The 26,592-nt window shown below is 39.6% G+C and overlaps 1 protein-coding gene across 4 annotated transcripts in view; it reads left to right on the forward strand.

Annotated features, from left to right (window-relative positions):
- The first annotated feature begins 10,309 nt into the window (after positions 1-10,309).
- The window catches only part of GRAP (GRB2 related adaptor protein), a 66,213-nt gene continuing 49,930 nt past the window's right edge, over positions 10,310-26,592 (forward strand). The window contains exons 1-2 of one of the 4 annotated variants that reach the window (XM_027874753.1): positions 10,310-10,690; positions 25,466-25,563. In XM_027874753.1, the coding sequence (XP_027730554.1) occupies positions 10,613-10,690; positions 25,466-25,563 (176 nt within the window). In that variant the 5' untranslated portion in view covers positions 10,310-10,612. Of the gene's footprint in view, positions 10,691-12,798; positions 12,913-25,465; positions 25,564-26,592 lie in introns of those variants that run through there. The other 3 variants (XM_027874754.1, XM_027874751.1, XM_027874752.1) reach the window with 3 other exon arrangements.

A 26,592-nucleotide genomic window follows, 5' to 3' on the forward strand; every position in this document is an offset into this window, starting at 1 on the left:
TTGGCTCCAGATCAGGAAGAGTTAAAAAACTAAAGAGAGGAGCAGACATGTATCCTAGGGGCAGTAGAGAGCCACTGGAATTTATTGAACCCTAAGGCAGTGTGGTGTAATCCGTTCAGGCACAGCCTCATTTGGTTTCTGGACCTTGGCGGAGCTACCAGGTTTAGGTTCTGATTCTCAGCTTTGCAGATTCAGAAGTTCAGTTTTAACAGTTTTATCAGGACTCTAAGCAGACTTATGAGAACCTGACTGATAAACCAGGATGCTGATGAATCTTGGTTCGTAATTAGTAAAGGGGGAATATATTCTAGGGGCAAGAACAGTTGTATTGGTTAGTTGGTGCATTCTCTTCCCAATAGGAAAATCTACTTGGGAATTAATGACAGACCAAAAGGTGGAGTGATTCCATAGAAAGAGCACCAACTCTGTAGTCTGAAGACCTTATTTTAAATCTCACCTCTCAAACTATCTGCAAGACTTTGGTCAAAGTCACTTAACCTCCTTTGGCTTCCGCATCTGTAAAACATTTGGGTTGGATGAAATGGTTTCTGAAATCCCTTCCAGCTCTAGATATATCATCCTATGATGGTATGATGGGCATAGAATCAGAGTAAAGGGAGCTGGATGTTCTTAAGAGATAGTGTCAGGAGACCATGATGGTCTGAGGCATCCCTCAAATTCCATCTAACATCCCACCTTTTACAGGAAACCTTTCCCAATCCCTCATAATTGTAGTGTTTTCCCTCTTTTGATGATTTCCTATTTATCCTATGTAAAGTTTGCTCATATGTGGTTGTTTGAATGTTGTATCGTGAAATTGTGAGCTCCTTGAGGGCAAGGATGGTCTTTTACCTTTCTTTGTATCCTTAGCACTTAGCATAATGCCTGGCACATAGTAGGTGCTTAAGAAGTTGTTGTTGTTGCTTGTTCTTTGTTTTTGAAAAGGACTATGATATGCTTATTTACTGATTGATCTTTCTCCACTATAGGTATGGATGTCCCTGTGTAAGGTACTGTCAGATCATTTTTTTTTTTGACCTGGCTGTACTAATAGAAACAGTACTAAAAGACTCATTCTTTTTTTTTTAATTATTTATTTTATTCTGAACTTAAGAAATAAAACAAGCATTCCCAAAACAAAGTAGAATAGAAAAAAAAGATGATTGCCCATGAAACTGCAAATCTATTGTTTGATATTCCTCTTTAATATATTATCATGTAATTTTCTTTTGTTTCCTTTTTTCACTCCAGGCCCCATGGCTACCATTAGACACAAATATGTATGTGTATATATAATACACATACATATATGTAAAATCATTCTGTACATGCTTCTATTTATCAATTCTTTCTCTGGATGCAGATAGTGTCTTCCTTTATTAGTGCTTTGTAGTTAATTTGGGTATTTATAATAGTCAAAATGACTTAGGCAGCTCAACGTTGTGCTTAAAACAATATTGCTTTGTGTATGATAAGGTGATTCTAAAAAAAGAAAATTGGGTAGGAAAAGGTTAAAAAGAGAAATTATCTCATAAAAATGGGGTGTGAAAGGAAGAACTAATACAGAAGAAGCAGGTAAGGGGTGGAGGGCCGGTAAAATTGGAACCTTACTCTCATCTGGGTTGAAGAGAAAACAACATATATATCTGAGGAGGTTTAGAAGTCTTCTGAAATTATAGAGAGGTGAGAAAGCTGGGGGGTAGGGTGGGGAAGGGACTTTTAAAAGGGTGTATTGAGTAAGATTAGGAGGGTGGGGTAAATAGATAAGGGAGGGACTTTTTTAGAGGAGAGAGTAAAATAAGGAATAAGAGGGTAAGGGGAGAGGATGAGGTAACAGAGATAGGGTGAAAAGAGAGGCTGAGAAAGAAAATATTGAGTAAAAATAAGATAGAGGGAAATTCACAAATAGCAATTATAATTTTGAATGTTATAATAATAATGTTATAATATAACCTATATGTTCTAGAATGTTTATAGCAGTTCTCTTTATGGTGGCAAAGAATTGGAATTTGCAAGGATGCCCATCAATTGGGGAGTGATTGAACAAGTTGTGGTCTATGATTGTGATGGAATACTACTGTGCTATAAGACATACTAAGCTCAATGATTTTAGAAAAACATGAAAAGACTTGCATGAAATAATGAAGACTGACATGAAGAACCAAGACAATATTGTATACAGTAATAGCCATATTGTTTTAAGAATGACTTTGAGCAAATAAGTTATTTTGTCTATTATAAATGCCCAAATTGATTATAAAGGGTGTATGAAGATACTATTTGCATTCAGAGAAAGAACTGATAAATAGAAGTATGTATAGAATAATTTTACATACACATATGCAGATGTATATGTATATATATACCTATTTGTGTCTAATGATAGCCATCTCTAGAACAGGGTTGAGGGGAAGGAGGGAGGGCCAGGGAGAGGGAAGAAAAAAAAAAGAAATTTACATGATAATTTTGTTGTATATTTGAAAGGAATAGCAAGTTGTGCATAATAGATTTGCAATTTCACGTGCAATCTTTTTTTATTGTACTATGTTATAGAAATGCTTGTTTTATTCCATAAATTAAAAAGAAAAAAAATTGCTGTTAACTGTACACAACGTTCTCTGGTTCTGCTCATTTCACTCTTCTTTATTTCATGAAAGTCTATTCATATTTTTCTAAAATCAGTAATTTCTTCATTTATTATAGCATAGCAGTATTCCATCACAATCATATATACCACAACTTGTTTAGCCATTCCCCAATTGATGAGCATCTCCACAATGTCCAGTTCTTTGCACCACAAAGAAAACTGCTATAAATATTTTAGAATATATGGGTTGAAAGACTCATTCTTTAGTCTTTGATTCTCCTTATAGGTCATGGAAATGTTACAATTAATAATGATAATAATCTCCTATGTTTGTATCAGACATTATGGTTTACAAAGTGTGTTCTTATCTTTCCAACCTTGTTGTATATTATTCAACCTCTGAAATTCTTCAGTTAAGCTAAACTGTCCTTCTTTCTCTTTCTAATACCCAGCACCCCAGCACCCATCTCTGTGCCTTTGCACTGGCATGTCCTTCCATACTTCTAACTCTTGGAATCTCTCTCATCCTTCAAGAAGTAGCTCAAGGCAGAGGAGAGCTGACTTTCTGAGAAGAAAATACAGTACCATGGCTAATGATTCCAAGTACCTCTACAAGTTGAAAGAGTATTATAAAACAATTTAAAGTTTATAGTGTCAAAGGAAAAAGGCTTTGATGAATATGTAAGAACTCTAAGTTTTGACCATTTAGGTTTATTTGTTCCACTCACATCTATTCATTTTTTATAAAATATTCTGAAAACAAGAAGTATCATTTAAGAGTATACATGACAAGGTTAATATGAAAATATTTTGCATGACTTCATATGTATAATGGGCATCACATTTCTTGCCATCTCTATGGATGGGGAAGGGGTAGAGGGAGGGAGAGAATTTGGAACAGAAAATAAAAATAATTATTTTTTAAAAGATGCAGCTCAAACATCAGCCTCTATCTTATTTTATGATAGTAATAATAGCACATATTTGTATAGTATTTGGAGATTTAGAAATTTCTTCTTTAGGTAACCCTTTTGTACAGGGTTAGAAGTCTCTTACAGTCTCTAGGGCTTACTGACCAGTGGGAAGGAATGGGGGAGGGGAGATGAAATCCAGAGGTTAGACTTCACGTCATTCGTGTCTGGGACTCTTTTTTAACGGCCATGTTGCTTTTCCCCCAGGAGAAGCTTTTTCCTGATGTTAAGTACTTGGGCACATTTTAGGTACCTTTCCCTTCTCTGGCTAATTGTACTGACCCAGGGGAAATCTGAGAATGTCAGTATCTGGCATGGTCCCTAAGGGTAGCTACCATCTCTTTTTACAAACATTGAGGCTCACAAACCTCAAAACACACACAAATACACAACACAACTTTTATTTACAGGTTAATGAACGCAGAAAAGACGCATCTAAGTTCATTATAAGAATTCCAGATACATACTTCCTGCCCAATGAGCAATCCTCCCCCAGATGCCAGTAAAATCTTTGTAATTAACTGCCTCGGATATGACTCACACAAAGTGGGAGGCCAAGATTCGCACCTCCACAGGGTTGCTCCCCTCTAGGACTCCCTTTTCAGCATTCTATGATTTTTTTTCCCAAGAAGCTCTCATTAGGTGCTGGACACTGCTCCACAGGCAGTTTGTTGCCTGTAATTTAGCTGTATCTCTGCATCTTGAAGCTCAGTATTTTTTGTTGACTTCTGCAGCTCTCTTACTCTCCAGCAAATATTATGCAACAACTTCCCCAGAGTGCTAGCTGCTGGTCCATATAGAATGTTTCTGCTTTGCTCAGCTGTGTTTTTAGTGTGAAACACCTTGGGATCAGAGAGCTTCTGTTCCTTTGAATTTCCTCTTTCACCCACCTTGGAACCACGTCTTGCCTTTTCATATTAAATGTCTCTCAGGTTGCTATGGGCTTGCTTTCTTCCTCCATTGTTCAAATAAGTCTCCTATTCAATCACATTTAGTATTATCATGAATTAGCCCCATTTCCTGATCTTTCCATGAGTTTCCCTCCCAAACAAGAAACAGAACTCATTATCTTTTCCCCCAAATCCTCCTCTCTTTCCTTATTATAGTTTTTCTTTTAAATAGTATTTTTTCTGGTTACTTGTAAAGACAATTTTTAACATTCATTTTTAAATAAAATTTTGAGTTCCAAATTTTCTCTCTACTTCCCTTCCCTCTCTCCTCCCTAAGATGGTAAGCAATCTGATATAGGTTATATATGTGCAATCATATAAAACATATTTCCATATTAGTCATGTTATGAAAGAAGAAACAGAACAAATGGAAAAATAACAAACAAACCAAAAAAAAGTGAAAATAGTATGCTTTGCTCTACATTCAGACTCCATCAGTTTCTTCTCTGGATGTGGATAGCTTTTGACATCATGAGTCCTTTGGAATTGTCTTGGATCATTGTATTGCTAAGCAGAACTAAGTCATTCATAGTTGATCATTGCACAATATTACTGTTACTGTGTACAATGTTGTTCTAGTTCTGCTCACTCCACTTTGCTTCAGTTTGTGTAAGTCATTCCAGGTTTTTCTGAAATCTGCTTGCTTGTCATTTTTTATAGCACAGTAGTATTCTACTATATTCATATACCACAACTTGTTCGGCCATTCCCCAATTGATGGGCAGCCCCTCAATTTCCAATTCTTTTTTTCATTGTTTTTTTTCCTTTAATTTTTTAAATTAATTTATTTCACTTTATTAATAATCACTTCCATAAGCTTTTGAGTTTTAAATTTTTCTCCCCCTCCCTCTTCACCTCCCTCCCCAAGACAGTGTGCAATTTGATATAGGCTACACATATACATTCCTATTAAACATATTTTCACATTAGTGATGTTGTAAGTAAGAATTAGAACCAATAGGAGGAACCACCAGAAAGAGGAAACAAAACACAACAGAAGAAAAAAAGTAGCAAATAATATGCTTTGATTTGCATTCAAATTCCATGATTCTTTCTTTGGATGTGGATATCATTTTCCATCATGAGGCCTTTGGAGACGTCTTAGATTCAATTTCCAATTCTTGACCACCACAAAAAGAACTGCTATAAATATTTTTGTACATGTAGGTCCTTTTTCCATTTTTATGATCTCTTTGGGATACAGACCTAGAAGTGGCATTGCTTAGTCAAAAGGTATGCATAGTCTTGGGCATAGTTCCAAATTACTCTCCACAATGATTGGATCAGTTCATAACTCCACCAACAATCCATTAGTGTCCCAATTTTCCCACATCTCCGACATTTATCATTTTCCTTTTCTGTCATATCAGTCAATCTGACAGGCGTGAGGTGGTACTTCAGAGTTGTTTTAGTTTGCATTTCTCCATTCAGTAGTGATTTAGAACATTTTTCATATGACTCTAGATAGCTGCCTATGCATATCCTTTGACCATTTATCAATTGGGGAATGACATAAATTTGACTTATAAATGACTTAAAAATTTGACTCAATTCTCTATATATTTGAGAAATGAGGCCTTTATCAGAGATATTTGTTGTAAAAATTGTTTCCCAGCTTTCTGCTTTCCTTATAATCTTAGTTGCATTGGTTTTGTTTGTGCAAACCTTTTAAAATTTAATATAATCAAAACTATCCATTTTACATCTAGTAATGGTCTCTATCTCTTGTTTGGTTATACATTCTTCCCTTCTCTGTAGATCTGAAATATAAAAAAAACTAATTAGTAGTCTTAAAAAACTGCTTTATGTTCTTATGAGGCTTAAATATTAGCCTCCCAACTGATTATAACCATAGTTATAAATTGTCACAAAATTGTCTTCTAATGATTCTATTAATGTTCTGATTCTTTTATTTTTATCATCCCTTTTTTGTGAGTAGGAATAAATTACATGTAAAGTGCCATGCAAACCTTTAAGCGCTACATGGAATCTAGCTATTGGCTATTATTTTTATCTGTTTTATATCTAATTCATATCATACAACAAGGATCTTTGTTATTTCCCTCCCTTTTGAGGAGCCCTAAATTTGAGACAGAGGTTTTATTATAATTGGCATCATCTGTGGAAGGCAGTAGAGGTATGTTAATGAGCCAATAAGTTTTATAATGGGGAGCCTAATCTCCCTAATTATAGGTCAGGCTTCTCAAGCTCTGAACTCAGTTTACAAACCCCAGTGACTAGATAGAGGACAGAGAAGGGTGAGAGTGGCCCAGCTGAACAGTACCTCAAGGCTAGAAAGGCTAACAAGGAACCCAAAAAATACTACTTAAAAATGACCTTTCTAAATGCTGGTTGCCCAGTTTGTAACTTTCTCCTTTGCATCGTCCTCTCTCCCCCCAAACTTTCCTACTATCCCATATTTTCTGGTGGGACAAATAAAAGCATGAAATAGATTGAAGCAAATAAGGGAGAGTGGGTCTCTACTCTACCAAATAGTAATGCCAGGTCTTCACCAGAAGAGCCCTGTTGTTTCACATCTGATAGGCCCTGGAAGACTCTGCATTGTCAATTTCCTGCATTTCAATGTCTTCCAGCATTTAGGGCTCTTCTCATCCCAATCAGGGATGAGCTGCAGCTCATGATCAACCCTCATGGAAAAATTCAGCCTATTAAGGTTTTCTCTTGGCTCCCAGGTTTCCTAATCACTACCATTCTCTATTGTCTTCAAAGTTTCAATTCTTTTTTCCTGGGGATCTCCCTTGCTTTCTCCAACCTGTGAAAACTGGAAGATACTGTAGACAAAAGCCCCCACAGTCTGTTTAGCTGTCAGATCCCCTACCCTCATTGGCTCCTGGAAGGGTTGGAAGCACTGTGGTGGTGCTACCTTTTTTTTTTTCATGGTCAAATTGTCTGTCCCTGAGGAGTCTTTAAGGCCCTTTGAGGATATTAGTCAAAACAAACAAAACAACCAAACCAATCCCTTCACTGACTTCAGCAGCTTTCAGTGTCTCTTCTCTCTCAGTCACTGGGACCCCTCAGGCCAAGGACACTGCATGGTGCAGAAGGGGAGGAATAAGGTTTTTAAATTGGAGTGTTCTTAGTAACTGACATAGGCAGGCTGGGGTAGGCTGACCAGCAGAGTTCTCAGGAATGCAGGAAGATCCCAAGGGCCCTGTCAGCTCAATCAAGTGACTGGTTTGTTTGTTTTCACCACAAACAAACATGAGTGCTGCCTTTCCAAGCAGTTCCCTGGGGAAGACACTCAGTCTTTCCAATGTTGCAGCCATTGTTCCCAGAAAGCTCAGAATTCCTTTTTGGGAACTGTTTTCCTAGCAGGTATGAGCCACTCAAGAAAATCAGTCTCATATAATTATTCAACCATCCATCCTGGATTTTCTGGGAAAATTCCAATATCAAAGGTGATTATCTGTGATACTGTGATGGTGACTGTGAGAAATTCTTCTGTCAGGCCAAATGTTTCAATTTTAGGTTTAAAAACTATGGTCCCAAAGAATCCTGTTGGTGACTTAGCAGGAGTAACTAAATCAGAGTTATGATACTTAATATGCAGATTAATTAATTTAAATGTAAATAGTTACTAAGCAAATTTACTTGTATTGATGTTCAGTGTTAAATTTCAAATAAAGCATTTGCCAAGAAGAGCAAATAATGTCACCATATTCACAGTCAGTATGGGTAAATGGAAAGAAAGCAGGATTTGGCACCAGAAGAACTGTGTGTGAATTCTAACTCTGGCAAATACTGGCATTTGTGACCTTGAGCAGACCACTTAGCTTCTGGGCCTTAGTTTCTTTATTTGTAAAGTAAGGGGATTAGACATGATGACCACTGATGAACCTTCCAGCTCTAATTCAACACATGTGCTATGACTTAATTCCTTCTAATAATAACAAATGATATTACCCAAATAAACTTCAAATAGATATAAAATTTAGACATTTTAAATAAGTTTTTATTGATGTCTATTTTTATATCATCTTAATTTCCTCCAGTATTGGTCTTCTTTCCATAGTCATCTCACATATGACAAATATAAAAGCCCACATTTAAAAAAAAAAAAAGGAGGTACTTTGCACAGCTATGACTAGTGGGAGAATTCTTAACTAAACAAGGGAGGGAGATCATTTTAAAAGATAATATAGACAGTTTTGATTACATAAAAGTGAAAAGCTTGTGGTTTTTAATTTTTTTTAGTTAATAAAAATTGATTTTTTTCTCCTCATTCCTCCACCATTGAAAAAAGAGAAAAAACTCTTATAACAAATATTCGTGGTCACGTAAAACAAATGACCTCATTGGAGGTATTCAAATGTGTGTATGTTTACTAATGTTCTTTTCTTACTTTACATTATTCACTTTCCAATGATTTCTCCTATTCCATATATATATATATATACATATACACATATAAAACATATACATATATTTTAATACAGATATATCTACAAACACATGTATACACATACATGTATATTTGTGTATATATACACATATAGGTATGTATATACATATACACATATACACGCACACACACATATACACACACACACACACACACACACATATATATATATATATATATGTAAATTCTACACTCTCAGTCCATTATCTCTCTGTCAAGAGGTAGGTAGCATGTTTCAGCATCCATCCTCTGGAATCATGGTAGTCATTGGATTGCTCAGAGCTCTTATGGCCAAAGCTTTTGCACAAAATCAATGCAGTTAAAGTTAGAAGAAAAGTAGTTAATTGGCAAAAAAAATCTTTACAGCAAATATTTAGGGTAAGGATCTTATATACAATAAAGAGTAAATTGACAAACTATATAAGGACAAGAATCATTCTTCATTAGATAAATGGTTAAAGGATATGAATAGGTAGTTTTCGAAATGTGAGCTATTGACAAGCATATGAAAGAATTGTTTCAAATCACGTAAATGAAAACAACACTGAGGCTTTACTTCATGACCATTAAAATAGCAAAGAGAGCAAAAGACAAAAATAATTAAATTGTGGAGGGGAAACGGGAAGCAACCTTATGAGCTATTGGTAGAGCTGTGAATTAGTGCACTATTCCTAACAACAATTTGGAATTAGACTAAAAATAATCACTAAATCGTATATATTCTTTGACCCAATAATATCACAAGTAGACATATATGACCAAGAGGTCAAAGACAGAGGGAAAATTTCCATATATGTGTATATGTATATATACAAACACATACACATACACACACATACACACACACACACACACACACACACACACACACACACACGACCTTCCTGGATCAGTTTTTCCTTGTGATCGCAGAAACTCAAAAATATAACTCCCTGGGAAAATCACCTCTTATATTGGAGGTCAGTCTCTTCTCATCTCAGAGGCAGTGTGGTATGATGGAATGAACACTGAACTGGGATTCAGAAGACAAATTCCAATGTTGGCCCAACTACTTAGCTAGCTGTATGACTTTGGGCTAGTCATTTAGCCTCTCTGGGCTTCAGTTTCCCCATCTGTAAAATAGGAACACATAGCCTCTTTATCTCATAGGGTTATTGTGAGGACTAAATGAGATAAAAAAATAAGCTGTTATATATCTGAAAGGAATTGTTATTATTATTATTACTACTTCTACTACTATTATTTCTATTCAGAGGGCTCTGAGACCGTAGTTTTTAGCAGGCATGGGTGCTTCACAGCCAGGTGACATCTTCTTTTCCCCCACATAGTGACACAACAGTGGCTTCCTGTTTCTCTCCCTATGAGAGGCAGTTTCCATCTCCTCTTCAAAAGAACACACACACACACACACACACACCCCTGAAACTCCTCTACGGGAGGAAGCAGGAAACCAGTGTTGTTGTCACTTTGGACTGAACCTTTAGGACTGAAGAGAGAAAGGCACAAAGGGCCCACAAAGTGGAGATGTTGAAGGGACCCAGATCCTGGAAGTTCCCTTGGATATTTCTGCTGGTTTGAGCCAGAAGGGCTGTGGAGAGGACCTAAGAGCAGTATTTACTTCCTCACCCTATTACAGATTTGAGTGAACAAGTAAGGTGGTAAATCCACCTGGCTGCCTGGGATGGAGTCTGTGGCCTTGTACAGTTTCCAGGCCACTGAAAACGATGAGCTGGCCTTTAACAAAGGTGACACACTGAAGGTAAGGTGGCACTTGGGACTGTGATGGGGGTGGCTTAGGAGTTCTTGGATCCCCAGATGGGAGATGCTTAGGAACTAGGTTAGACCTGCCAAGACAGAATTGAGACTTTGAGGGCTTGGGGACATTTGGACTTTTGAACATTGCCATACAGTGCAGTAGAAGGAGCCCTGAATCTAGTTGGGATGCATGGATTCTGGTATTGCTAACTGGCCATGAGACCTTCAGTAAAGTCACTTCCCCTCCCTGGGTCTCTGTGGCTTCATCTATAACATGAAAGGATTGAACAGGAGGGTACCTGAGGTTCTTTTCACTTCTGAAATTCTGTGAATCTGTAACTCTGACTGGAGAAAGGAGCTACCACTGGACCAGGGTGTAATATCAGGGGAGACCTTAGAGGTCATCTAGTCCAATCCCTTCATTTTACAGATGAGGAAACTGAGGCCCAGGGAAGCAAAGTGATTTGCCCAAAGTCTCCTGAGAAGTAAGTATCAGGGATTTGAAATATTCTCCAGGCCTCAAACTGGAGGGACGTATATGTCTTCCCTGATAGAATTTCAGCTTCTTGAGAGCAGGGACTATAACTTTTCTATTTGTATTCTTGGTGCTAAACACAGTGCTTTGCAGGTAGTAAGCACTTAATAAATGTTTCATTTTTTGGAGTGCTGTTGGTAAGACAGGTACTAAGAACTGTTGTTCAGTCATTTCAGTCATGTCTCACTCTTTGTGACCCCATTTGGACTTTTCTTGAAAAAGATACTGGAATGGTTTGCCATTTCCTTCTCCAGCTCATTTTACAGATGAGGAAACTGAGGCAAACTGGGTTAAGTGACTTGCCCAGTCAGCCCACACAGCTAGTGCCTGAGGCCAGATTTGAACTCAAGAAGATAAGTCTTTCTGATTCCAAGCCCAGCGCTCTATCACCCAGCTGTCCCTGCTACCAACTAGCACCTATGCGCTAGGCTTAGGCTTTGGGATGTGGTGGAAGATGGGAGTTACATTTCAGAGAGAGGCAGACTCAAAGATTAGGTTCTGCCCCCAGACTCAGGAGCATCTGGGCCAACCTTGGCTGAACTGCCCAAACTAAACTGTTGCTTATATCTCTGCCCATGCTGCTGTCACCACTGCTGGTTCCTCTGCCATTTTTTGACACCATTTGCTTTGCAAACCCTAAAGTGGTATAGAATGCTAGCTATTACTCTTGCACATGGCTGGGACCAGCGTCAATGCTCAGAAATCCACTCTCGAACTTTCTTTCGTCTTGGCTCTCACAAGCCTTGCAAATGGCCTTTGGCCAAAAGAAATTCAATTCTGGCCTTAATTTTAATATGAAACAGAGATTTTCATTCCTTAGTGAGAGAGAAAGTTAGTTTTCTCTGAAAGAGGGAGCCTTATGACTTATAATCACACTGAGTAAATAGTCAGTGGTTGGGGTCAAGAATCTTTCCAGAGAGCAAAGTCTGATAAAGTGCAACAAGGACCTTTCAGCTAAGAAAGAAAGGCTTTACTTTCAGAATTCTGCCTTGCTCGGCTCTTATAGGATCATAAATTGAGCTAGGAAGGATCTCAGAAGTCATTTAGTCCAGCCCCTTCTTTTTACAGATGAGGAAACTGAGGCCCAGAAAAGTCAAGTGACTTGCCCAAGGTCACAAAGGTAGAGTAAGTAGCAGAATCAGGATCCAAACTCAGTTCCTGGCTCTCCAAGTCCTACACTCTTTCTACCATACTTCTTTGCTTTGCCTCCAGCTCTGGTTTCATTTTTTATCTTCTTCTGCCCATGGCTCCCATCAGATACCCCAGGGTAGGGAGACAGTTGAACTTCTCAGGCAGGGGTCAGATGTGATGACCTCTGAAGTCCCTTTCAACTCTGAGATTCTATGATTTTAGAATGGCTTCTCCCATTAGGCCTGGGTTCAACACCTAGAAAACCTGTTTTGGGTAAGTAGAAGCCAGCTCTTCCCAAATGGGGTCTGCTAGGAATATAAGCCCAACAGGGAAACAGACAAGAAAAGAAACTGGGGATATTTATACTGTATGGCTTCCCCCAACTTGGCAAATTAGAGCAAAAGTTAATTTAGAGCTTTCTCGTTTCTGGTTAGGTGGAAATTCCCCTCCAGTCTTGCCTACTTCACCACATGAAACAACAGCTCTGTGGGTGGCACTTCTGGGCCACACCTGTGTGTGCATGAACGCACACACTCAAACAAAGAGAGACGCACACTCTTGTAAGTATGCAGCACAAGAATTTTAGAGTTGGAAGGCATCTTAGCAGCCCTTTAGTCCAAGTCATACAGCAAATGAGTCCTCGTGACAACCTGACAATTGGGTATTGAGCCTCCTTCTGAAGGCCTCCCATGAGGGAGAGCACAATACAACTCGTGGTGGCTCAGCCCATTTTGGGATGACTCTGATTTTTAGAAAGCATTCCCTTACAAATTTGTTTCTTTGCAATTTTCACTCATTGCTACTGGCTCTATTCTCTGGAGCCAAACAGGTCTGGTGTCTATATCACAACACTTCAAATATTTGAAGGCACCTCTGATGAACTCAGAGGCAGCTGCAGGGCTCAGTTAGAGGTTGAGCCTGGAGTCAGAAAGACCCGAGTTCATACCTGGCCTCAGACACTTACTTGCTGTGTGATCCTGGGCAAGTCACTTAACCTTTGTTTACCTTAATCCACTAGAGAAGGAGATGGCAAACCACTCCAGTATCTTTGTCGAGAAAACCCCATAGACTTGTATGGTCCAGGGGGTTAGGAAGATTTGGACATGATTGAACCACAAACAGTAATAATCATGAGCTTTTCTTCTCCAGGCTAAACATTCCCAATTCCTACATAGGTACACACACACACAGACAGGTGTACATACATATATATATATTGACACATAGAGATATAAACAAACAGTATGTATCACACATACACAAACATCCTTGCCCTCCTCCTCTTCCTCCTCCTCCTTCCTAACATGTAGCACATGACCCAACACACCCGACATAAAACATATGAGGTCTCCCCTGCTATACGCCCACATAAACACACATACTCTCATATTATTTTTAACAAAGTTCTCAAAAGACTAATTAATGCTCTGGCGTACTTTACAGCGAGTACTTCTCTCCACCCCCTGGTTCCTTTCGGTTCCTGTTTGCCTAACTCTGTCAGCAGAACAATGGAAAATCCATCTGTGAACAAACAAGGCCTTGGCCTAGCCTCAAAGAGAAGAGTCCCTTCCCCTCAGTGACCCGTTGGCTTAACGCTGCTCGTGAGCAGGGACTTCAGTACCTCAGATTTACTCCCCAGTTGTGGCCCAGTCCTGGCTTCTAACTCGGGTTAAAAAGAGATAGAATGCTGGACTGGGAGTCACAGAGACCTGAGTCTGAATCCTGCCTCTAATGCTTACTAGCTGTGTGACCCTGGACAAATCATTTAATTTCTCTGAACCTCAGCTTCCTTTCCCCATCTGTAAAAAGGGAATAATAATTTCTAACAAGTTTGTAATGAAGCTCAAGTGAGATAATGCAAACTTCGAAGTGTTACATAAATTCAGTGGAAAACTATTATGTACCAGGCACTGTGCTAGGCACTAAAAATACAAAGGAAAAAAGAGAAACAGTTCCTGTCCTCAGGGGCTTGGAGGGAGGGGAAGACATATATATTTGGAGGTTATAGGTTTCAAAAGAAATGTGAGATGAGCAGATTTAGAGACATCTCCACTCCAAATGTTCACACAGACTATTTGTGCCCGACCTAGGGTAGACCCTTGCCAGCTTGCATCGGTCTGATGAGCCACGGTCAGACACTCTACCTTGACCCTGACATAGCGATGTTGTTTCAGGCCTCTTCAAGAACCAAGAACAGAAACCAACCAACCAGGGGCAGTATACATTTACAAGCTCTGGGGAACAACTATCGGTTAGGAGAGATTAGAAAAAGCCTTGCAGGAGGCAATACTTAAGCCGACTCTTAAATGAAGGTAGGGGTTTTGAGAGGCAGGGGTGAGGCGGAAAGATTAGTTTGTAAATCGTGGGCAAAGGTACAATGTCAAGAGATGGAAACATCATCCATGAGGGAAAAGTTGGTTGTAGAGAGACTAAAAGAGAGAGATGGGAAAGATGTCTGTAAAAATATGCTGAGAGGCTTTAAGCAATTATTGCTATCTTTTGTTTTTTTAACATCACTTATATTTTTCCATATTTTTTCCTTCCTACTTCCCCCAGAGAACCATCTTTTTTAAAATTAAAATTTAACTTTTTAAATTTTTTAATAGCACTTTATTTTTTCCAATAACATGTAAAGACAAATTTTACATTCGTTTTAAAAAAATTTGGGGTTTCAAATTCTCTCCTTCCTTCCCTTACCTAGAACCATCTTTTATAACAAAGAATTTTTATTTTTTTAATTTATTAATTTATTTTAAACTTAAATACTAAAACTTAAATAGAAAATAAGAAAAGAAAAAAAGCATTGCCATGTGAAGAATTTTTTAAAAGAGGTGGAAAGGGGCAGCAAGGTGGCACAGTGAATAGAATGTCAGGCCAGGAGACTCTTCCTGAGTTCAAATCTGACCTTAGACACTTACTAGTTGTGTGACCCTGGGCAAGTCGTTTTATCCTATTAGTCTCACTTTCTCATCAGTAAAATGAGCTGGAGAAGGAAATGGCAAAAAGAGGGAGAAAAACCATTCAGCAAAGCTAACTACCCCACCAACAGAGTCTGAGATTTCATAAAATTCCACAATCCTCCATCTCTTCAAAGATGGGAGTGAGGTGTTTTCTAATATGGTGCTTGTCTTGGGGGACAAGCTTTGTCCTCATAATTTCAATTTTGTTTCTATTGTTTTTATTGGCATTGTTCTACCTGTTCACATTGCTGTATACTTTGTGTATATGTTTTCCCCGGTTCTGCTTAGTTCACTTTGCAATCAATTCAAGCTTCCCAGCTTTTCTGTATTCATCATAATCGTCATTTCTTAACAGCAACAGTAGTATTCCATTGCATTCGTGAGCTGTAATGTGGTTAGTCATTCCCAAATTGATGGGCACCTGCTTTGTTTCCAGTTCTTTGTTACTACAAAAAGTGCCGCTAGTAATTATTTTGGCTGAGATGACACCTTTCTTTTTGACATTGACCTCTTTGGGGGTAAATACCTAGCAGAGAAATCTCTGGGACAAAGGGCATGGATTTTTTACTCACTTTCTCACTTTCTTAACATGATTCCAAATTACTTTCTGGCATGGTTGAACCAATTCACAGCTATATGGAGGATTTTAAAGGCCAAACAGAGGCATTTATGCTTGATCCTAGGGGCAACAGGGAGCCACTGGAACTTTTTGAGCAGGGTACAACATGGTTATACTTGTGTTTCAGGAATATCAGCTTGGTAGCTGTCTGGAGGCTGAATTGAAGAAGGGAGAGGCTGGAATCTGGGAGTCTAATTAGGAAGCTATTGCAATAGTCTGGGAGAGAAATGAGGAGGGCCTGAACTAGGGTGGTGGCCATGAGAAAAGAGAGAAGGGGAGAGATTTAAGATATACTGTGGAGGTATTTTAAACAAGACTCTCTCAAACCCTGTCCCCCCCCACCCCCCCAATCCAAGCTGTTGCCAAGGCCTATTGATTTCACCTTTGTAACATCTCTCGTATCCAAGCATTCTCTCCCCTGATACCGCCACCACCGTGGTGCAGGCTCTCATCATCTCATGCTTGGACTATTGCAATAGCCTGCTGGTGGGTTTCCTGGCCTCAAGTCTCTACTCTTTCCAATTCACCCTGCATTTAGCTGCCAAAATGATTTTCTTAAGGTGCAGGAGTGAATAGGGCACTAGGCTTAGATTTAGGACAACCTGAGTTCAAATTGGGCCACTGACACTTACTAGCTGTGTGACTCTGGGCGAATCACCTAACTTCTGTCAGCTTCAGTTTCCTCATAAGCAATATCGTGATAATAATAGCACTTACCTCCCAGGGTTGTTTTGAGGATCAAATGAAATAATATTTGAAAAGTACTTAGTGCAAGACCTGGCATAAAATGTTTATTTCCTTCCTGGACCTGTGATTTCATTGATCATTCTAGAGAATTCCTGAGACTTAATCCCAGGTCTGCTTCACTCCAAGGCCAGTTCTCTATCACCTCATGCCTCTCTTTTGAATTGGGTCCAAACACACCATGGATTCAAAGAAAACATAAATACCCACGCAGGAATCAGAGGATGATTAGAGCACAAGGTTAATTCAGTAAGAAGGAGAGACTTGAAAAGACTTGCTGTTCAAATAGCCAAGGGGACAGGAAGGAGTTTGAGATGCTTAGGACCAGAAGAGAGACAAAATAACAGGGAGAAAAACTCACCCTGAAACAGGGAAGGAGCAAATTAGAACCAGAAAGAGAATCCAGATTCCTCAAGGGTCAGGCAGGAAGAAACTGAAGTCCAGTATGGAGATGTCGTATCTAAGCTGATTTTTCTCATGTCTGAAAATGCATGACGTTCTGGTGGCTGGATAGAGATTTCTTTCAGAAGAATTTCAGTAAGACTTGTCTCCTCACCTGGACCCAGTTGGATTCTGTGACTATTCTGCTTAACTAGAATTGCAGACAAAAGAATTTCTTTTGCTTTCAAGAAGAATGGCTTGAGAGTATGTTGACAAGTGGCTTTCTAGGGAAAGCAGAAATGACTGGGAAGAGAGGACAAGTGAGATGAATGACAATAGGGGTAAGTAGAGACTGCATTCCTGAGGCTCTTGTCACAGAAGGAGCCCCAAGCTCGGGGATTTGGAAGAGGGGATGGATGGCATAATGATGAAGAACAAACAAGACCACCACCAAGGGACTGGAAGGTCTGACTTCAACCTACTGTGGTGGGAACCCTAGTTCTTTGCTTATGACGCTAAAACTGGAGCTCTACAAAGAAAAGATCCAACTCGATTTGACAGTTTGCCTCTCAATTTGTGAGAGGCAGCCTGGCATGGTGGACAGAGAGCTGGGCCTAGATTAAAATGTAATTGGTAAATGTTTAACAAAATAAACAAAAATACAACATAACATAGATAAAGTTAATTTGTGGTTTTCTAAGTTAGTCTGCTCCCCACAGGAATTTGTTGCTGTTTGACTTTGATAGTACTGATTGAAACTCTTAAAGACTCTAAATTGCGTAGAAGGTGCTGATTTGCATTAGTAGAGGAAGTTTCTTCTCCAGGGAATTCCCTTTATCAGTGAAAACACAGGTCAAGTCCCCATGCCCTATCTTGTGTCAGCTATTGATGGTGCTAAAAAAACAAAAACAAAAACAAAAAAACAAATCAGTGGAGATAAAGCTGGAAAAAAAAAAGAAAAGAAACCCACACACAGTAAAACAAATCTTCCCATGGCCTTGTGAGATGAGCAATTCATCAAGGCTATTTGGGGAATTTAGAGTCCTCAGTAAAGACATGAGGGAGGAAAATGATGCTCTTGTCCCATTTCTGGGTTTTGAGTTGCTCTCACAGAAGCATTGGTGATCCTCCTTTCTCCTCTCTTAGCTGGTTCCACAGCATGCATCAGTATCACTGTGACTAGTTTTATGGCCCAGCTTACAGACAGGGTTAGGACTTAATGTATATTCTGGGTTAATGGCTCTGTAAGCAGCCATTGATCAGTTGATGGAACTGGGGATGTTTTTCTGGAGGAAAGGAAAAGATTCTGGAGGTAATAGGCAGGAGAGTATTGGAGCCAAAGATTGGCAAATTTTCAGTGTGAGCATTTACACCTTGGAATGGCAATCCATACAAGTAAGGGTCTTGATTTATGTTTTGTTGATTGTCTAAACGTAAGAAAGTGCTAATAATAATTAATGGTTAATAATAATTAAACTTAAAGGTGTGTGGCTATGTTCTTCTCCTGCTCCCTCAGTCCATTTGTTAAACATTTACCAGCACACCCCTGATGACCCAAAAGTTATCTTCAAGTGTTTCAAGATTATCAATAGCAGGATAAGACTTTTACTGCTGGACTCCATAGGGCAGAACAGGAACGATGGATAGACATGGCAGAGGTAGGTTTTGGTTCAGGGTAAGGACAGTTTTCTGAGCAACTCAAAGCAGAATAGGTTGCCTCATGAAATAATGAGTTCTCCACCACTATAGGTCTTAAATGGATGTTGGATAACCATTTGGAGATATTAAAAAGGGAAATCTTTAATTTAGCAAGCATTTGCTAAATACTAGGTATTAGGGGTACAGAGGATTAAAAACAAACACCCTTTCTCCTTACCAATATTACATTCTACTAGAGAGAAACAAGAAACACACAGATAAATCAATACAAGATCTATAGAAAGTAAATAGGAAATAATGGGAGGAAGTGCTACAATGGGAGCATAATGGGATTTGAACTGAGCCTTTAATGGTATAGGGCCTGAAAGGGGAGGAGTGAAGAGGGAGAGAATTCCAGGGCTACCAAAAGGTGTGGGGGTGAGAATAGAATGTAAGCTACCTAGCACAGGACTGGTTTCACATGATGCTTACATTCTATCCCAAAGTTTGAATTCTATGGATATATCAAAACGTGAAGGCACAATCCGTTGGCGTGTATTGGGTGTTCAGGGAGGACTAGTACCTCTGGGGTGAGGGTTGCTCATCTTCCTTTGGTGTTTTTCCGCTGCCCAGCTCTCATAGATGTCTACCCCAAGTAAGTGAAGACTTCCTGGACGGAATAGGCAGATGTGAACATTTTGTTTCAATGGGGCATGAAGGCAAAGGAGAGGGAGTGGTGTGGAATTAGAACTGTGGAGCGCTTAGAGCTTGGTTAGACATTGAAGACGCCAAGGTCATCCATTTCATTCAGAGCCACTGCCAGTTGTCTCGCCTTTTGTCTTGATACTGGACTTCAATGACTCTGGAAAAGAGAGAGAGAGAGAGAGGCTGACTGACTTTTTGCAACTCTGCCTCATGTAAATCTAATTTCCTCTTGAGTCAAAAACAATCAGTGGTCGGATGGACCAGCAATTTTTTCTAGGGACTACCCAGTTAATCAATTGATCAACAAGCATTTATTGATTAATTATTTTGTGCTAGGCACTGTTTTAAGTGTGCACAAAGAGAAAAATAAAACAGTCCTTGGCCTCAAGGATCTTACATTTTAATGGAGGAGACAATGGGTATATGTGTATTGAGGTGCATGTATACGTATATACACATATGCACATATATATATACACAGAGGGCAATGGGGCATGAACCCAATGAAAGGAGGGGACATTTATTCTTTGCATTGGGAAATTGGGTTTTCAAAAGGGAAAGGATGCTTACAGAGGCCTGGGCTCTAATACTAATGGCTAGAAATTATAATGATCAGTACCTGATTTGCTCTGGCAACACTAACTCCTGGAATTTGCATGAAGCAGGAGAATTATAATATAGAACAGAATTAGAATGGATCTTAGAATAATCTGGTCCAATCTCTTCATTTTTCAAAATAAGGAAGCTGTGGTGGAGAGAGGCAAAAAGAGACATGCCTTGAGTCATAGAAGTCTTTGGCAGAGTCAGAATTGAAACTGTGGTTTCCTGCTTCCCAAGCAAATGCTCTTTCTACTAATAACACTGCTTCTTCCTCTAAAAAGGACACCTTGGACTAATCCAGCCAAAATAAACATCCAGGCCATTTGGATACCTAGCCCAGGTCTGGGCCTACAGTGGTTGCTATGTCCAGACTTAGGAACCAGGAAGTTGATTCCTTCTTGAGGAACTATCCTGTGGGAGTGGGATAAAGTAAAGAGAGGGATTATCCTATTGTGGTGGTTTCATGGTTTGTTGTGGGGGGTCATCTCATATGAATTCACAGAGTTAGACCACCTCTAATCGACTTATAGGCTTTTATTAAGGATTGACGCCCCTCAGAAGTGGGCTGGGTTCCAAGAGGAACCAGCAACTTAGTAAGACAACATGGGCAAATTTACAGTATAATGATGCTGATTACACAACAGAAATTATGAATATTAAAAAGGCAGGAGGGATTTGTTAAGGGATTAGGGAATGGGGAAGGGGTCCCTTGTAGGGTTCAGTGGTCAAACATCCTTTTGTGCTGCTTTCTGATTGGCTAGCTATTCTGGTTCTGTCTGGTCAAGATGGAGAGTTAGGTATTGTGGTACTGTCTTGGGCTAAATGGATGATGTGATTGTGATTGAGTACAAGGACACACCTGTTCAAATATATGAATTACATCTTGGGACAGTGGTTAGCTAGGGGCAGTGACCGTATTGAGTTTGAGGGCCTATGGTGTGGTTAAAGCCAGATTGTGTGGTCAAATCAGGGCATGCCTGCTGTTCAGTGGGGCCCATAAGGAAGTTAGAATATTGAGGCTTAGGGGCAGCTTTATTAGGATTCCATCACTGTCAGCTGTCAGCCTGGAAGAATATATTTTATAAATACAAGTTAATTCAGTTACTCTCCACAAGTTTGTGTTCAAAATTTGGAATTATGCATTTCCCCTAAAAAACCAATGTTATCCATCGTGGTTAGGATCCCAGGCCAGCCTACAGAAGCCTATTTTAACCTATAAAGGGCTTCCCTATATGTGCTAGATATAGAATCAATAATGCCTGGATTCAAACACTGCTCTTGATATGAACATTGTGACCCTGGACAAATGATTTATTTAATGTCTATGAGACTCAGGCAACTCTCTGAGCCTTAATTTCTAAATTATAGTTGGGGATGTAATGATAGATGTGTTGAAGAGTTTCCACACCAATGAAATCACAGATCCTTTGAAGTGATCCTTATTCCTGAGAGGAAAAATGTTGGGGTAGAAAGAAAGAGGCCAAGACTTTGGAGTCAGGAGAGGTCTGGATTCAAATCCTGCCTCCAACATTTACTAGCTGTGTGAAATTGAGTAGGTCATTTCATTCTCTGAAGTTTCTTTATCTGTAAAATGAAGATAATACCTCCATTTCTCAGAGTTGTTGTTCAGGTAAGATGATATAATGCATGCAAAAAACTTTGTAAACCACATGTATGTGTGTGTATAGATACATATGCATACACTTATATACACATATATGTGTGTATGACTTACTATTATTAGCACTGGACTTGGAGTCTGAAGACATTTATTAGTCATAATGTGACTCCAGGCAAGTCACTTAACTTCTCTGAGACTCAGTTTCGTCATTGTAATAAGGGTTAATAATGCTTGCCCTCCTTATCTCACAAGAGTATTGTGACGAATGCTTGGTAAACTGTAAAGTTATGTAAAGGTGAGTAGTTAGACTGTAGCTAAATAGTACTGTAGTAACCCTACTATAGAATCTAATCTAACTAGAACAGAGATTTAAAGTTAGAAAGGGCTTCTAATCCAACCTTTTCATTTTACAATTTATAGATGAGCAAACTGAACTGATGACTCAGTGACTTGTCCAAGGTCAGTCATCATGGATAGTAAGGTGGCTTTGGGAAAGTTTGTTCAGAGTTCCTAACCACTTATGCAACAGTGGGAATGGAGACTCTCCTAGCTCCTAACAACTGGTGGGGAGGTTTTCTAGGATATGATGGGGAGGGGGAGGGAAGGGAGTTAACTGGAGGTAGTAAGTCAGGGAGGAGGATTTAGGCAGGAGGATTATAATATAGAATCATCTAAGGTCAGAACTGGAATATACCTTAGAAATAATCTAGTCCAATCTCATTTTGCAAAATAAGGAAACTGGTGGAGAGAGGTAAGGAGACATGCCTTGAGTCACACAAGTGCCTGACAGACCAAGAATTGAAACCACTAAATTATAGACCTCTGGAATCATAGATTTAGGGCCACAAGAGATAATTTTCAAGAGTTTCTAACTTTTTCTGTGTCATAGCTGCCATTGGAATTGTGGTGAAATCTATGGACTCCTCAGAATAATGTTTTTAAATGCTATAATACATAAGATTACAAAGAAAACCATTTATGTAAAAATACAACTATCAAAATATTTTTTTAAAAGTTCACATGATTTAGACTAAGGATACTTGATAGATCAGCTCTCTTATTTTATAAGTGAGGATGTTGAAGTTCAGAGGCTTATTCTAAAACTTCCCTTAACACCTGGGGCCTCCTTGTCTAGGAACAACCTACCATGCTTGCAGCCTGCTCACCTGGAATATTCTTCCACAAGGTCCATTCCCCTTCTCCCATTGGTGAATTCCTTCTAGAACTTTATTTTGTGGAATGACTCAAGTCAACCTGTCTTCATTCTCCTCCTGCTCCTGTTCCTGACTTTCTAGATTTCAAAACTGTGCCTCAAAATGGGTTACTTTTCTCCTTTCCTCTTTTAACTCCCTTCTATTAGAAAGTAAGCTCTTTGAGGGCAGGGACTTTATTTTTGCTTATATTTTGCCTATATGCTTATCACAGTGCCCAGCATGTACTGAGTACTTAATAGAGGTTTGTTTCCTTCCTTTCAGAGAAGAGAAATGTTTTGGCCAAAGGCAGGAAGGACAGAGGAACCCAGATATTCTGACTTCAAAATTGACCATATTGGTCCTGTTGACCATCCTCTTTACCCTTAGTCCCAGCCTGCTGTTCAATCATCCTTTCTCTTTTTTTCCTAAGGATTCTAGGGTTTGTTCTGCCTATTTCCTTTTTCACTGACATTCCTGCCTTATCACACTCACCATTCACTCTCTCTCCCCTATCACAACTGCTCGTTTCTTTTTATCTTGACACCCTTTGGAACAAGCACAATTTCTCATTCTGCTCTCCCCTCCTGTCCAGTCCCTGAAACAATGTTGTATCCTTTGGAATGTCTCTTGGTTTTTTTTTTTTTGTTTGTTTGCTTGTTTTTTACTGGCAGCCTGTTCTCTTCATCAAGGATGCCTTTGATATGTGCACAGATAATTTTAAGAAAAATTCTATGAGAACTGAAGTTTGAGAATCACTGAGAATCACCCAACGAACAATGGAGAGGTGTTGAGTGGGCCTGAGTGAATTGCCACACATTATAAATAAGGAATTATGCAGAGGAAATGGTGTGAAGGAAGTTGTTAAAGACACATATGACCAAAAAAAAAAAAAAAAAGCAGATGGGAGTGAGAAAGACAGCTGCTAGATAGTCCCTGGGATGTGAAGGGAACTGAAGGAAACTGCTAGCATAGTGGGTTGACCTCCTGTGGTGTCCTTATGGAAGGATATGACGGAGTCACACAGGATGAGCCGGCTGGGATGGGTTTAGAATATACATTTGTTAAGAGTAGGGATTGCTTCATTCTTTGTATTTCTATCTCCAGGTGTCTGGCATATAGTTGGTGCTTAATATCTGCTTAATGATTGTTTGATTGGAATTTACATCATTGGAGGGAATTTCCACAGCAATGAGACCCCAGATTTACTGAAGTATTGGAGTATAACTATGTAAGGGAAGGGGCCTCCCCCTCCAACCTCAGTTGATGTAGGTATAAGTGATGAGGGTTAACATGTAAACTCCCTGATCCTTTTATGAAGTTTGAATTAAACAACTGAGTGAAATAAAAAGGAAGTAATAGGAAGGATGACCTTTAAAAGCCAGCTCATTGAGTCTAAGAAAGAGACTCAAAGAGAAACTCCCAGGGGTCCTGTGCTCATCTGCATAAATTCCACGGTGGTTAATGAAGGTGGCAATGACATAAGTGGTCTGGCTTAAACCTCTCATCTACCTGTCTACATGTTTCCCCCTAGAGAATTAGAACTTCTTGGAGCCAAGATGGTGGAGTAAAGGCAGGAACTCCTTTGAGCTATCCCCCCAAACCCCTCCAAATACCTTTAAATAATGACTTTAAACAAATTCTAGAGCGGTAGAATGCAAACTTCTTGAAGGCAGGGACTGTTTCGCATATCCATATCCTCAGAGATTAGCACAGTCCCTGACATATAGGAGGTGTTTAATAAATGCTTATTACCTGATTGTTCTGTTCCCTCACCTTGATTATGAACTCCTTGAAAACCTAGAATTGAACAACTCTCACTGGCAGGGGATGGTTCAGGCATCAGCTTTTGGAAACACGAATTTCTTCCCAGAGATGCTGAGCAATATAGGGCCCGTGAAGGTTCATAAAATGCAGAGGAATGGCACAGGGAGAGAGAGTGCTCCCTTCACCCCCATCCCAGACCCAAGTCAAGGCTGAAACCCACTGAGGGTACAATTAGTCTGGTACTTACCCCACTCTCATCCCAGTTGCTTTGTCCCAGGTGCTGCAATTCCTAGTTACATCTCTCTTCCAATGACCTTTTCCCTTCTTTTAACTTATCTAGATCATACCCATTCTGAGGCAGTTAGGTGGTATAGGGGATGGAATTGTGGACCTGGAATCAGGAAGACCTGCATTCAAGTCCAGCCTCAGACATTTACGAGCTGTTGTCACCTTGGGCAAGTCATTAACTTCAATCTGCTTGAGTTTTCTTATCTGTAAAATGGGAATAATAATAAAATAATCCTACTTCCCAAGGTTTCTGTGAGGATCAAATAAGATAACATTTGTAAAGCATGTTGCAAACATTAAAGTATCATATGAATGCTAGTTGTTGTAATTATTCTTCTTCAAGGCTCAAGGGTTCAGGTCTCACTTCCACCAGTTAAGTCTGCCTTGTCAAGCCCAGCATAGCCTGCCCTAGGGATTATCCTCTCTGAACTCCAATCCTTCTGTGTCTTGGTGTCTGACATCATCACTTCCCTGGTATTAACCCTCCAAGTATAAAGAGGTTATATCAACACCTGTTTTCCCCAAAGTGCCTGGTACAGGGCTGGGCTTACAGGATGTGCTCACCTTGGGACTAATTTGGATCTGGTCTCTTACCTACAGATTCTGAACATGGAAGATGACCAGAACTGGTATAAGGCGGAGCTGCACGGTGCCGAAGGTTTCATCCCAAAGAATTACATCCAAGTCAAGCCCCATCCGTAAGTTCATCCCCGGCTTCTCTGCCCCCTAGCTCAAGCCCCCTACAGGGGCTAGCAGTAATATGCTCCACTGCTTAAAGCCTCTACTTTTATAGGGCTCATAATTTAGCGGACTGGACAAAGGGGACTCACGCCCCCAACCAAGCAGAGGATGATGTGCCTTCTTATCTAGTGCTTGATTTGTTCTAATCAACCTCAAATTATAGAACAGTGGACCAAGGGCTGGAAAATCTGGGTTCTAATCCTGGGCTCTGCCTCTAACTCATTGGGGGAACTTAGGCAAGTGATTTCCCTTCTCTGGGGTGTCAATTTCTTCATGTCAGCTTAGATAATCTCTAAAGTCCCTTGCAGCTTACCTTTCTATTGCTTGAATCAACAAATGTCTACTGAGGCAACCTGTCATAATGGATAGTGCTGGGCTTGGAGTCAGAAGATGTTGGTTCAAATTCTGTCTCCTATACTTCCTAGTTATGTGGCTGCTGGCAAACCACAACCCTTTGAGGTAGGTACTGTAGATATTATCATCCTTTTACAGATGACCAAACTGAGGCTCAGAGAGGTTTGGTCACACAATTAGTGTTAGAGAAGGGATTCAAACCTAGATATCTGCTGATGCTAGGTACCCTTTCGACTAGACTGCACTTCCTTTCCTTAGTCATGGCAACTGCCTTATGGGGAAAATGAAGGAATGGGTTATTTCCACAGGGAAAAAAAAACTCCAAGAATCTCCCAAGTATGCCCTCCACCCCTACTGTGAACACCAGAGAGAAGCTGTTATCTGCTCATTGCAAAAGGGAGATTCACTTTCTATCATTTCGTCTGCTTATTTTAAGCTACCACCTCCAGCTTCCTGTGCCTGATAGGTACTTTCAACACAAATCTCCAGACCCTTTTATCATTGCCTTCCTTCCCTTGCCTTCTTGTGATCACTGTCTCAGGAGCCAGCCTCTTATCTGTCCACAGGCTTGAGATAATTTTCCCCTGTGCCTCTTGTCTCAGACTGAGAACTCCTCTAAGGGTCTGATAACC

The sequence above is a fragment of the Vombatus ursinus genome, unplaced genomic scaffold (genome assembly GCF_900497805.2).
Source record: "Vombatus ursinus unplaced genomic scaffold, bare-nosed wombat genome assembly UNPS02014807.1, whole genome shotgun sequence".
NCBI lineage: Eukaryota > Metazoa > Chordata > Mammalia > Diprotodontia > Vombatidae > Vombatus > Vombatus ursinus.